The following is a 14,647-nucleotide window of genomic DNA, read 5'->3' as shown; positions in this document are numbered from 1 at the left end:
TTCTATCGATTGATAGCTTTTGAGGGGTGTCTCACGAAGATTAATGCACTAAAACTGATTTTAAAAATTTTGATGCACTTTTTGGAAATAAAGTGACGTCATTTTCTCCCATTAATTTCTCTGCAAACCGTCCGCCATTATTTGCTGTGTTCGGGTCAAAAAGGACTTTGTCTACCCCCTGCACTAGGACATAAAATGTAATTTAAGCAAAGAAAACTCAAAATAGTTTTATGTGTAATATTATTACTTTTATTTCTCACTCTAAATAAAGTTAAAATTTCCCCAGTAATTCTGGAAAATTCACAAACCGTGCACTCTATAATCTTTTAGTTATCTATAAGAAAAAAAAAAATAATCACCTCATTTTAAATGGAATGAGGTGCACGCGTGGTTCAAAAGGTTTTATCACATTTAAGTTGAAAAAAAAAAGTTTGAGTTTTATATTCCTAAAAATTTTCTCATTAAAATCTCACCATGTTGCGATGGGAATAATTATCTCGATAAAATTGATATGATTCCTAATATATCTCGTGTTGTAATTCATATGTTTTCATTGTCTAAAATTGAGATCCTCTTGAGCGGTTTTTATCAGGGTAAAATTCTAAAAATTGCTTTATCTGCACAACTACTTAATTTGACGTCATTTTACTCATTTTTTCAGCTTTAGCGATTTAAGCCACTTATTTCATTTTTTTTCCTTCATTTAAATGCAAACTACTACAAGAAAATTTAGTAACGAAATTGTCTCACACTGTGCCTGCGAAGAAGAGGGTGGTCAGTGGAGACCGGAAGGCGCACGCATAGGTTACTTAGCGAAGGAAGAATCCGGAAGGGAGTCGATTGATTCGCAAACAGCGTGATTTTGGTGCGGAAGAGCAAAGCATTTGGGGGAATGTACTAGAATTGGAATCTTTGGTACTTCTGTTGTGGTTTCATCTTCCCGGAGACATGTGTCTCCGTGGCCTCCTTTCATATTCGCCAATCCAAACGGAACTCATCGACAAAGATAAGATGGGATGCTGTGTACCATCCCTCGGATTGGGCTAGGCTGTAGAAGTCATTCCACTTTGTCTGAATTGCCCAGTACTTTTGTTGACGCAACTGATGCGAACGATCTTCCTCCTGAGGGAAAGAAAGTTTCATCAATACTGCAAAGTTTCCCAAGATAAGATTGCCTCGGAGAAAATTATGGGTTTTACGGGCTTTACGGTATTACAGGTCTTATCAAAGTATTGGGAATTAGTTGGTGTTCCACTTCGTGGCCAACACCAAGTATTGTAATCGTCGGAAAAACCGACCACCTCAGATCGGGCTCAAACTTGGTATGAGCACGTTTCGGACAACCCACATTCCAAAAATGGTGGTGGAAAATTTTTGATCCGGCCGGCCTGCCGGGGTCTGGCCCGAACTTTGCCTTATAGCTCGAGAACGGTAACAGATAGAGACTTCGGGTTTGAAGTTTTCTATAGAAATGTGGGTGTAAAATTTCATTTTTTTGCATTTTCAAAATCCAAGATGGCCGTCGTCCGCCATTTTAAACTACCGTCAATGACTTCTCTTATAGCTAGAGGTTTGAAATTTTAGTATGTTGTAGAGCTCAGTAAGACTTTTTCATCAACAATTCATACTTGAAAATCGGTCAAACGGTTTAGCAAATATGGCGACTTAAAGCAAAAAGCGTTTTTTCAATATAACTCAAGAACGGCTTGACCGATTTTGACCATCTTGGTATCAAATGAAAGTGGCTACGTTAAACCCGACCTGGTGGTAAAGAACCGGGAAGGGGTCCTCTTGGTCGACGTAACAGTCCGCCATGAGGATATGGGTGGCCTCGCCGAAGGGGTAAGGGATAAATGTGAAAAATATGCGCCCCTTATCCCCCTAGCCCAAGAGCGCTATAGCGCAACATCTGGGCGCGTGGTGCCGATAGTGGTAGGCACCCGAGGGGCAATCCCAAAGGAGACTTTAGAGGGCCTAAACAGGCTCCGAATAGGCACAAAAAAATTTGCCACTAAAGTCTCCATGACCGCCATCCGTAGGTCCATAGAGATTTACCACCAATTTATGGACTACGATGGTCGGTCAGGGCCAGGGGATCCATAATCCCAAATGAAACCTCCTCCGTAGCCACACCTCCCCTCATATCAACTGTGTCTATACAATGTGCACTGTGAGTTAATGTTTTATGTTTACCCTGACTTTTTAAGGGTAATTTTATTTAACTTATTTGTGCTGTCCCTAATTAAAACTTTTATAAGATTTTAAACTTGGACCTGTGAAACGATCTGTGATATCAACCTGTGATATTACTTTAATAAGAGGGAAGGGATGGGACAAAACGGCTTGGGAGGCCTCAGACAAAGCGGGCCGTCAAATGACGAGCCAAGTTAGGTGGACAGGATCTGGCAAATACTAGTGCGTGCGGAAAACAAATACACACGCATGCACAGAAATAACACACTAGCCGATCCTAAATGATAACGGCAACCGGGCCACAAGAAACCGGCAATTCCAGCCCAGTGCCATTGCCTGGGTTGCAGAAATATTGAGAAGCCCTACAACTGTTTAGAACATTCCAAGTTCCAAAAACATCCGCAAGAGGCGCTAAAATCAAAAACAAAAATTGCCTAACTTTAAGGGACAATACCTCCTAATCCCCATTAGGCAAATCTTTTAAATTTTGATATGTTGTAGCAGGACTAATAATCTTGCACCAGTCCAAAAATTAGGAAAATCTATGTCGCCGTTTAGAAGATATAGCAGTTTGAAAAATTCTTGAATTTGAAAAGTTCTAAGAGCCATATCTCTTGAACTGCTTGTCTGATTTTGCTCAACTTGGTGTCAAATTAAAGGTTTTGTAAAACACTACAACTTTCTAGAACATCAGAAACCTCTAGAACTATTCCTTCAGGATAAAAAATGTTTTGGTGAAACATAAATCCGCCATTTTGTGTTCTAGATATGACCTTGAAAATCATTGAGATATATATCAAATTATAGCTTGTTTCAATACCTTTCCAAAACTAGTCAAGAAATTTCTGTAACTGTTATAGAATCAGAGATATGACCATTTTTATGCATCAAATTACTGATTTTCACAAAAAAATCAATTTTGCCTACTAATACAACTCAAAAATTAAATTACAACGCATAAACAAACTTTTGCACGTTGTGGGACACCAACTATTATAACTGAACGCGTTATGATTGACTTTTAAAATAGATTCGTGCACTCACCTGAAGATAGGAGACAGCATAGAAGTAAGCTTTTAGAACATCCTGCGGCCTAGCATCAAAATGGAGATAAATTCCAATGGTGCGACTCGTTTCGGCGATTATGAAGCGATCAGTATGATCGAATCCCGTAAGGATGTTCTCCACTTCGTGGGATGTTTTGTAGTGATCAACTAGGTGCTTAGCAGACAGCCCAATAGAGACCTTATGTGACAGGGAGACTGTCTGCCCAATAGTCACACGTTCGAGTTTATTCACAACCCGCGGAGAGAGCATCCTTCCAGTCTTGAGGTACTCCTCGAGCGTTATAAGGAGTCGGGATTCATTGAAGGTGCGCAAGCAAACGGATTTAACAGCTCGCAAATTAGCATAAATGTGTAGAAGGGTGGCAACGGCGAAGAGGGCGTACAGGAGGCCAGAGGTGTGAATAGTTGATAGCAAGAAAACCCCCACAACGGATGCTATTAGATTGACACAGGTCTCCTGAGCGCTATCCTTGGATGCTACATCGGCTAAATTGCCACGAATGGCATGATGCTGCGTCAGAGCGGATCTCGTGGCTCCTCCTGCAACACCAACAATGGCCTTCATGGTGGTCGTAGCGCACAGGATGTACGTGGAGAAGGGTTGAAAACGTGGCAGAACAAAAATTTCCACCCCCATTGCCACGTCATTGAGAACATCAGCCCTTAGGCGCCACTTCTTCGAGTCCAAATCCAATTCGGAACCCTTCCACCATGCAAAGAGAATCTTCCCCAGGTGCCCAGCTCCATCTTTTAGGACCCACGTAACCGTTGCTGAAAGGGGATTCACAGCATCACTACCAACCCCGACACCCTTGAGAATAGCATGGGTTGTCAGGGTGCCGGTGATGGTGCTACAGAAAGCCTGCACAGTGTCCCAAATTTGGTACTCAAGGTAATCCTCACTGACACTATCGGGGTATCCTTGAGGCAGGAAGATTTGCTGAAACAACCGAATGAGCCCATTGCGCTCCTTAATTATGATTTTGTCACTCTTCAGTGGCACCCGAACGATGGTGCTTTGGTCTGTGATTGAATCTACAATAATGCAAAAAAGGCATAAAGTCCATTAAGTATCCCAGCAAAAGATGTTTTCAAGGATACACTGGCATACCTGCTGGTGTCACATAGAGGATCTCGTTCCCCTTTGTACCGTATTGCTCCCGAAAATGAACCTTCATCATATGGCTAGATAACTCAATGGCAATTTGCACTCATTCACCGAATCTGTTGGCCAGGTAATCCGCAAGAAAAGCAATATTTTCACTCTTCTGGCCACCAATCGAGTTGTTTTTCTTCGCACCACACTGAAGCTACAGCATAAATTGACATGGATGTTATACAACATATCATCCGTTGCGGCCGTTAGACACTGTTTTAACGTTTTAGGAAGAACTTTAAAAAATTCTTTTGGTCGTTGCATTGCCCCAGTGGCCTAATGGATAAGGCATCGGCCTCCTAAGCCGGGGATTGAGGGTTCGAGTCCCTCCTGGGGTAGGTACAAAGGGGGGTTGTAGTCCCTGTAATACTTTTTGTATAGCAGAGCCAGCTTAAAGATTCTGATGCTTTTTTTTAACCAGGATTCCGATGTTTTTTAAAATAAAAAAAAAATTATAAAGTTAGTCGCGTTGCTATAAATCTATTCTTAAAGGTAGGTTTAGAATTTTTCTTATTTTATAGAGACGGTAAATAATTGATTAAAAGAGATTTAAAAATAGAAATTTTATAAGGATATAAAAAAGAAGGAATAGAGCCTAGCTGCTGTTGCACTAGAAGTAGGCTTTTTTTTTGTAGGCTTTTGACAATTTGATTGTCTAATTTTGGTAATTCTAACGTTTGACGTTTTACTTTTAACGTTGGACTTTTTTTCAAATACGTTTTTCTGAAATACTTTTATAAGGTTTTCAGATTTGTCTGACCTTTGGCGGTATTCTGAGATAAATATAAAGATCAAAATAAAGAAAAAAACCAAGATTTGGTATTCTACTTTAAAGTTCCAAGAAATTTTCAGGATAATCTTGGAAATTCAAAATATTTCAAGATTTGGTATTCTAAGATAGAGATTTACGGTCGAACCCTAATCTAAAAATCTTGTTTCTTCATACAACTTCCAAGACTTTTAGTATTCTGAGATACGAATCAAAATCAAAATCAAGATTTACAAAATAAGTTGTCAAAATAGACTTGGATAAAAATATTCCAAGATTCTGTATTCTACGATAGAGATTTACGGTCTTATTATATCGTAAAACGTCTTGGATTTATGAGAAATTCCAAGACTGTTCAGAGGTTGCCTGAAAACTTGGTTTTTAAATGAGGTAAAGGCAAAGTAAATTCGCTATGGGAGATATGAAAATTCTTGAACAAATAGGGGATGCAGATGCAAAATGACGAGTTTTTGCCGGATTTGTGTTCACTCCATCTTGCTAATGATAGAGTGACCCCCGGATTGGGAATCTCATCCCCGGATTGTCACATCCTGGACAATCCTGGGATGTTGGTACAAAAATGTTTGTTTTTTGCTGGAATTATAGTCATCACTTCTCCTTTGTAATGATAAAATGACCTCCGGATTGGGGATCTCATCCCCGGATTGTCACATCCTGGACAATCCTGAAATGCTGGTGCAAAATTGTGGGTTTTTCGCCGGAATTGTGGTCACTCCTGATTGGTAATGATGAAGTGACCTCCGGATTGGAGATCTCATCCCCGGATTGTCACATCCTGGACAATCCTGGGATGCTGGTGCAAAATTGTGTGTTCTTCGCCGGATTTATGGTCACTTTCCATTAGTAATGTTGGAGTGACCACTACTCTGGCGAAAAAATCACAATTTTGCACCAGCATTCCCTAATTGTCCAGGGCTTGATAGTTCTGGGATGAAATCCCTAGTCCGGAGGTCACTTTATCATTACCAATGAGAAGTGACCACAATTCCGGCGAAAAACAAACATTTTTGCACCAGAATCCCAGAATTGTCCAGGATATGACAATCCTGTGATGAGATCCCTAATCCGGAGGTCACTCCATTAATAACAAGAAGAAGTGACCATGATTCCTACGAAAAATTCAAAATTTTACAGTAGCATACCCATCATTGGGGGTACAGTTACCACCAAATTTTCATAGTCTGGAGGCAAAAAGCACCTCTCCAACAATAATCATCCCATTCCCGGAGCAACAATGCCTGGGAATAATAGCCGAAATTTTACAATCAGGGCTCCTGGATGTAATGGTCATAAGGAAGAAATTCCCATAAAGTGTTTAAATTTCGTTCAATTGTCATCCGAGAGCGAACGAGAAAGCGCAATAGAAAAATTTAATGCGTTAGAAAGAGATATCGCTAAAGTTTCTTTGGCGCGAAGCTGAGACCAAGAAACTGACAAGTAGGATAACGCAAATTTTGATTTTACTTTCCTGGATAATTCGTCGTAAAGTAGAATACCGACAGTCTTGGTCTTTATTTTGATTTTTATCTTGATCTTGAAAGGTGTCTCTATCCTAGAATACCACCCCTTATTTTAACGTTTGACATTTTTAATAATTGACGTTGAATTTTTAACATTTAACGTTTAGTTAGAGAATTTGACATTTCCTTTTTATTTCTAACGTTTAATTTTAATGTTTAATTCAAAAGTGTTCAATTTTAATTTTCGGACATTTGTAGTCATTTTTTTTAATGTTTGAACTTTTTCCTTACAATTTCTAACGTTTGACATTTCTGACACTTCGATTCTTTAGGAATGTTCAAAGATTATAGAATTTGGCTTTATCCTTTATAACCTTTATAGAGCTTGACTTTTTTTTTCTAACGTTTAATCTTTATTTTAAAACGCTCGAAGATAAAAATTAAAAAAAATATATATTTTTTTAATCGTACATTGAGAAATCATAGTTATAACGAGTTACATTCTTTTGCCTACAGATGGCGTCAAGATACATTTGAAATAAAAACGTTACAAATTCAGAATTATATAACTTCCCTGCAAAAAAATAATATAAAAGAAAGCATTAACAACAAATCTCTTTTAATTGCTGAAATTTCTGTCCAAGAACTAAAAGCTACAACACAAAATAGAGACATTTGCGTCAAAATGTGATGAAGAGATTAAGAAGTTTACTGAAAAGAAAAATGCTGATTTTCTCCTGGGAGGCATGTTACCTCCCAAATTTGCATATTATTCTCCTCATTAGCGGTCTCCATTATCATGTATTTTTGCTTCTTCTGTACCTCCAATCTCTCTTCGCATTTCCTCGTGCTTAGATACCTTTCGGTGCGTCATTTAAAATTGATAGCTTCATTTATTTTATCTCACATGATTCCATTTTGCTCTTCTTGGGGGCAAAATGATTACGGAGTTCGGTGGCTAGTTGTGGCAACAGAGAGCGCGCGTTGGCTGATAAGGAGCTCCCTGCGTGGTCACATTGATCAAATTAATTCACAAAATTTCTCTCAAAGAATCTCTGGGATGTCCTCCACAGCTCATCATGGGGCTCATCTTCCCATCGGGGGGAAAAAGAACATTGGACCGGGAAAAATGTGGCATAAGATCAATCATTCTTGGAATAGTAATGAGAATATCGCGATATGTTGCATATTTCGTGCGGAATCCCAACGATCTCTGGCTGTATGATCTCGGAATTACTCCCAATCGCGACAATCTCCTCAGTGCCACGGGAGCCATTTATGGTAAAATCAACTTATATTGCGCCCCCACGACTCCAATCATCGCGCACAGTGTGGAGAGATTCTTCACTTCTCTGCAATCTTCACGGTGTGATGAAAGATGATGGCATTTCGCAATACATAGTCCCCGAAGAGATTCACAAAAGTGGACTCTCTGCTTCACCATGACACTCGGCCAGATAATGTTTCTTGGGCGCAGGTGAGCAGCATTTCTTTTACTTATAAATGATTCCGTCCGTCGCGGGTAGCGATAGAGGGAATAAATTAGAAGAAGAGCAGAAGAGGTGAGATTATTTATTTGAACAAAAATTCCCGTTTCAACTAAATATCAATAAATTATTTCTCGCCAGATACTCCAGATTCACTCCCATTCGCCTAAGGTTTGGTTGGACTATGGGAGAGAATATGAATGAATTCCTATTCAAAAGGCAAATCGTGGCAAATTGTCGTGAAATTTTTCCACAAATTGTTTATCAGGAATTTACCAAAAAGAATAAACGAAGATTTGCAAATATTTCCATTTTAATTGATCATTTTGGTTTTATATCTGTATTCCAATGGCTTTTGCGGATTTATCGAAAGTGTTGGGAGACTTTTTTTTAAAGAATTTTGTCACGATTTTGAACGTGAAATGGATATTTTTGTGTCCTTTTTTTGTATATTTTTAGGTGGTTCTTCTGCGCAGAATTGGGAAAGTTTAAGGATTAATCAGAAAACTTTTAAAATGGTTCTTGTGGTACTTTTTCTTGCAAAGTTAATCGTTAAAAGGATAGAATTGGTAAGGGCGTTGCTTTGAAGAGTCCTAGAGGTTGCTAAACCTATTCGTTTTTAATATCCCTTTAAATTAAAAACAAATACTTTTTAGTAACTTTTTGTGGTTTTATCCCTTTAATCTATTTTTGTTTAATGGTCTTTTAACAATATCCTTAAATAAACACAAACCTAAAAAAAACTACGTTTTCGTTCGACCCATAGCTCGTTTTTTAAAATGCTTAATTTTGAATAGTTAACTTTTTATTTAGTGAGCTAAAACCAATGCGCAGGACGAAGTCTTTATGATCCCTGAACATTTTGAGATCACAAAAGGACATCCCCAAGGACTCACAGGATAAGAAAAGACGAAAAACCAAATATTTAAAAATCGGAGTTTTGGCCAAACATCTTATTCGAGCCTAAACAAATTCCAAAAAATTATTTTCGCATTATTTATCCCCAGGATTCCTTAGAGTCGTCGATAAATAAAATAGAAAACTACTAAACTTTTAAAATTTTAAAATATTCTCTGCAAATTTTCTCCCAACTTCATAAAATTTGGTCAAATTAATTAACTCTTCATGGCGTGTAGAGTTGTTTTGAAAAACATCTTTCACAACAACGCCTTAAAATGAAAATGAAAATTACTCTCACTCTGTGAGACTCTCAATATTTTGCAGTGCATTGCAAATATAGCAAATTAACCTCTTGGGCGGTGCTTTTGGGTGGCTTAATCGTTTCCCAAGAAAAAAGACTTCAACTTTATTAATTTCTTCGACTTTGCGTGGGATTTTATTGTTGAGTCACATGCGGATTTTTTTCACTACTTCTGCGTGATTATTTCCAAAAAATGCCCATGTGAGAAAAATGTCGAAGTTTGCCAATAAATCACACCTTGTGTGTGGTGTGCTATTGGAGGAGGTGAAGGAGACACATTCTTCCACAACTTGAACTTGCGATTGTTAACCTCCGTGGTTATTTCCAATATATTTCAGAATAGATCACTATCTCCAGCCACCACCATCTTCTTATGGAGACAAAGTGTGGCGGCAAAGCAAGGGAGGTTTACACACAGGATGGGAGCCTTTTGGATGAAAGAAGAAAAAGAAAATGCTAAAGGTATTTTAAAATTTTTCCTTGCGATCTTATGTGATTTATTGTTTGGATCTCATCACAGGAGTGTCGGCAGAAGCCATCGTATTTTCACCTCCAGTGCGCGAGTACAGTGTGTGGTGCAGCTAAAAGACCCTATTCGCGGTTGATGATAAATCACATGGACGATATATGGCTCTAGGGGCCATATAGAGAAAATTGAACAGAGACACCCTCGATCGGGTGATTCTGCAACTCCAGCAGTCGTAGCTGTGAGGTCATTTGCAGTGGTGTTGTAAGAGATGAGTTTTAAAGAGTAAAAGTGGAGATCAACCCACGTGATTTGTGTTCCCTCTGTGAGCCGCCTTCGAAAAGCGCCAAGACTTCGAGATTACACACGGATATTGGAGTTCAATTTAATAGCTCTTAGCGCCAATTTAGTATTTTTTCTACCTCCTCAGCAGACGAAGAAGATTATAAGTTCGGGAATAAAATAAAAAATAGTTTTTTTCTAGAGATTGGACATTATTTTATTTTCTTTATGGTTTTTGTTTTGAATATTTCTAGGAGAATTTAAAAAAAATGCTGTCTCAAACCCAATATTAAAAGCGATGCTAACCATACTGATTTGTTTTAGAATAGACGAATTCAAAGAAGTGAAATGGCTTAAAACCTATAAACTCAATCACTAAAAATGGTCTTATTTTATTCGTATTAAAAATTGAATTTGTATAATAGAATACGTTACTGTTTTCGTGATGTAAATTCAAAAAGAATTTTCTACTTAAAAGCCTTCTACTTAGACTTAAAAAGAAAATGAACTTCCAAAGGCTCTACTTCAGCCTTTCAGGAAATTTTGATTAATTAAAACGCCTAAAAGACATCATTTACAAATTCATATAAAAAACTACTAGAATTTGGTAGTCTCCAACATAGCCACTGAAGAAAGCTCAGTGGAGCCGAAAGCTCTGGGAAAACGTGAGTTTTCTATGTAGGGATCTCATTTTCCACTGACGAAAAACACGGAAGAAAAGTACTACGGTTGTGTGTATGTAGGAGAAGTGTCTTACTAACCTAAGACAATTCCTCAAAGGGTTAAAGTAGTCAGTCCTCAAAGGGTTAAAGTTTTCAATACTTCATGGTCAAAATGTGCCTTTTCATGATTTTATACTTATTTATTGCTGTCTCTGTTCAGTTAGATGTTCCAGGTTTCAAGATATAACCTTCGCTTCCTTCTCTGAGATTATCCTTTTTAAAACTTTAAGGAGATTTTTCAATTTATTCCAGTATTCTCATGCGTTTTCCATAGATTTTATTTTAGAATTTTTTACTCAACCATCAATTTCTTCATTTTTTTGAGAAACTCCCGTGTGATTGTCTTCTGTAAAACCATGATGAGCATCGGGGGTTTGCGGAGAAACCCAACCCACACCCTATGAGCGATTCTCTGTGGCAAAGAAGACCAAAAAGGTATGCGCAGTAAAATGTTTGTCACTCGAGATTAGTTACTTTTATTCCACTCAATTTATTACATTTTCCATAATAAGGATTTGTCACATTTTATTAAATAATTTCCCTATGCTTTGGTGGCAAAAGAAGAATGATTCTTTTGGCATTTCTTTTTATTAGCTATCAGTTTACGTTGGTGTGTGGTTGGACTGAGAGATGGATATATTTTTCTCAAAACGCAGAGTTCAGCGGTTCAATGACTGAAAATTTTCTGCGTGATAATTATAAATGGACACATATAGAAGAATTCAGCGTGTAGCCTTCTCTCACCTTGGTGGCTATATATGCGGAGACGCCACAGCAGTGTCTGGATGAAATTGAAGCACCAGGCGCGGGAGAGATTGAAAAACGTGGTCAATACCACCCCAAAAGATTGAGTGGAAAGTGAGATTTCGTGATGTTGGGGCATACACCATGAGGTGGTTTCCACCTCGAGATGAAAAACACCCACAATTTGTATTCTTTACATACATATATAGCCTTGGTCTGTGGAGTAATTCATTGATTCCACCCAAAGTATTGAGAGTGAGATTCTGAAAAATAGCAATATATCCTCCTCATGTAGCCACTTTGCGCCGCGTTGTAATACATACTTTTGCTATTTGTGGTGGGTATGAGATCGAATTTGATTTTTAAACATATTAATCCGTATTGTGAGTTGGGGTGAGGAAAAGCTGGGGCGATTCATGTGGTCTCTCTACTAGGTCTATATAGTAGGTATATTATGGGCTTAATTCGTGGCGGACGGTTGAAGGAATAAATCAAAGGTATAAGATCGCGATCGATGCGCGCACCTTGTTTTAAATATTTATTGAATTAATGAGTTTTCGTGAAGTTTATCGCTCTCCGCACAATCCCCACTGGTGGTTCTCTTTATTCTCCCGATCCTCTTCTTATCTTACTGATTTTTGCACAAAGATGAACTTATGAGTTTTCTTTTAATTATAAACAACACTATACACCTTAAAAAAAACTCAACTTTTATTCCCATGGGACATTGCGAAAAAAACAGTTAATTTTCTGGTTATTAAAAAGACATGAAAAAGGCATTTTACAGAATAATATTCTTGTTTCGTTTATTAGAATGAATGGAGTGCAAGTGTGAATGTGATTGAATGTATTAATATGTTATTTGTTGTATGTTTTTGATTCGGCAGTCCATATAAGCTGTATAGCTTAAGACTGGGTTATGGGGGGGAAGGTAAGGGGGGTTACAAAAAAAAAAAAAAAAGAATAATATTCTTAACAATAATTTTTTAACTACCCCTCTTTACCATAATGTGTCAGAGATTTCTGCAAAAGGAATTGTTGAGATCAATTACAAGATCATGCGTAACTGCTCTTGAATATTTATTGAGATGTTGAGGCGTTTCCCATTTGATGTAAGCAGAACTTTTTTTTTCTCTTAATTCCCCACAACATTCGCAGCATGAAAAATTATTTCTTTTTAATGGAAAAAGATGTCCATTTGCCAAAAAATTTCTGGCAAAAGGAATTCCTGCGGGGTTTTTCTGAATTTTAATGTGCTCCTCATTAAATGGTTCTTCTCCCCCCTAAAGCTATAGGTATACCTGAAATTGGCAGGGAATTTTTATTTCTGAATTATATATTTGTATCACATTCTGCAATAAATAATTACCACGGGGTTCTTGGTGTGTTGGCGTGGAAAAAAATGTGTTTCAGACATAACGAAAAAAAAAGAGGCGCTAAAGAGTGACACAGAGAGAATTTATTGGGAAGACGAATGTATGAGAGAAGGGAACAAATCATGCTGTTATATATATTTCTTTTTTCAACTTGGATACCTTTAATTGCTTTGCCAAAAAGAATTTTTTTTTTGGGTACCTTACATTAGTTTTTATTATTTTATTTTTCAAAATACAAACTTATGGAAAGCTGATGAATATTTATTTAACCATTTCGCGTCCATTGGGTCATACGCTGACCTAAACGTGAAACATTTTATTTTTCCAAATTTTTATGAATTTAATTTCTTATCCAAGTTATAAATGCATTAAATTCACGCAAAAGAGGCCAAAGAAGACGTTTTGAGTGAGAAACGTCCCCTGAAAGCATCAACAGACTAAATATCGTGATAAGAAGAGCGCATGTTTCAATGTTTCACGTGGACGCGAAAGGGTTAACTGCAAAAGTACCCAATTGTTTTAAAACTTTCACGGCAGGTATGGACAAAATGGTACATATTGATATATACCATCAAATTCCAAAACATCATGCGGATTAATTATATTACAAATGTCCTGATAGGTACGTCCTTGATTTTCTTCATCCTCAGGAGGTGGTTGTAGCATTTGTAGGGGTTCTGGTATTTCTTCAGGTACACTCTTCCATGATGGGTTAAACATGTAGAAAGCTTCCAAATAAATTTCACGTCTCATGGAATCAGGAGTTAGTAAGAAAATTACTCTCGCAGCACAAAGATTTATAATTCCAAGAAGAACTAGAAACGAATATATTTTCCAGATAATCATCCTGAATATTTCTCTCAAATACTGAGAATGGAAATATAATTGTAATCAGTCTTTACGTATGATCGCCTTTTATGCGAAATTTTGGAGAAAGTATTCACGATCGTTTTGTCACTTTCTTTAGCTAGTATACATTTAGAAATTAATTTGAGTTTTAGGCAAACACTTCTGGGCCAACAAATGGACAAAATGGTAGGTGGTAGTCGATTGAGTCTTGAACAAGTGCTCTTCCTTGTGCGTTGATCACGTAACAGATCTCCACGTAAACACGACCGTTGCGCCGGGGTGGAGTAAGACTCTGCGGAAGTTCCTCAACGAATCCCTGAGGAACACTAAGGTAATAGAAGTCAAGGTAGATATCCTTCTCTTCTTGATCATGAGACGCCACTACAAACACCTCTGATTTACAGAAACGAATAGTTACAAAAAGGATGAAGATCACTCTGATCGAAGAAGCGATCATGTTGGACGTAAGTGATGAACTGAACTTGTCAATGAATTTTTGTACAATTATTGTTCAAATCACAATTTCTCCAAATTAATGCGTGAATGAGGAGGAGTGGGTGCGTATGATACATTTTCACTTGATCGCATAAAATGATCATTTCAAAGAGACAATATATTATTGTCTTTTGAGTACTTTCTCGGTCATCTCAAAGGCCTCGTGTCTAACGTCTGATCAGTCTAGTGCGTAGGTACCTATATATATTTTACGAGTATTTTAATAAAAAGTATGCCTAAACATCACTTACGATCTCACTGATCGTTACTTTTACTATCAACTACATAAAATTTTTTAATGGATTGTTGTGACATTTTTAGATTTGATTCTCTCACTTCTTATTTACTTTATTTGATGT

The 14,647-nt window shown here is 37.5% G+C and overlaps 1 protein-coding gene, 1 long non-coding RNA gene and 1 other non-coding gene across 3 annotated transcripts in view; 2 read left to right on the top strand and 1 right to left on the bottom strand.

Moving 5' to 3' along the window:
* Positions 1-231: 231 nt before the first annotated feature.
* The window catches only part of LOC129790280 (RUS family member 1), a 213,192-nt gene continuing 198,776 nt past the window's right edge, over positions 232-14,647 (bottom strand). Inside the window, exons 2-4 of the mRNA XM_055827720.1 lie at positions 4,372-6,772; positions 3,238-4,295; positions 232-1,122 (exon numbers count right to left, since the gene is read on the bottom strand). Coding sequence (XP_055683695.1) covers positions 970-1,122; positions 3,238-4,295; positions 4,372-4,441 — 1,281 coding nt within the window. The 5' untranslated portion in view covers positions 4,442-6,772 and the 3' untranslated portion in view covers positions 232-969. The remainder of the gene's footprint in view (positions 1,123-3,237; positions 4,296-4,371; positions 6,773-14,647) is intronic.
* On the top strand, positions 4,682-4,754 carry Trnar-ccu (transfer RNA arginine (anticodon CCU)). The gene has a single exon. It is a non-coding gene; the product is annotated as a tRNA-Arg (tRNA).
* LOC129790441 (uncharacterized) lies at positions 9,711-10,239 on the top strand. The gene is made up of 2 exons (XR_008750566.1): positions 9,711-9,816; positions 9,875-10,239. It is a non-coding gene; the product is annotated as an uncharacterized LOC129790441 (long non-coding RNA).

Source organism: Lutzomyia longipalpis, chromosome 2, assembly GCF_024334085.1.
Source record: "Lutzomyia longipalpis isolate SR_M1_2022 chromosome 2, ASM2433408v1".
In the NCBI taxonomy this organism is placed as follows: domain Eukaryota; kingdom Metazoa; phylum Arthropoda; class Insecta; order Diptera; family Psychodidae; genus Lutzomyia; species Lutzomyia longipalpis.
This window is presented reverse-complemented; position numbering and strand designations above follow the sequence as displayed.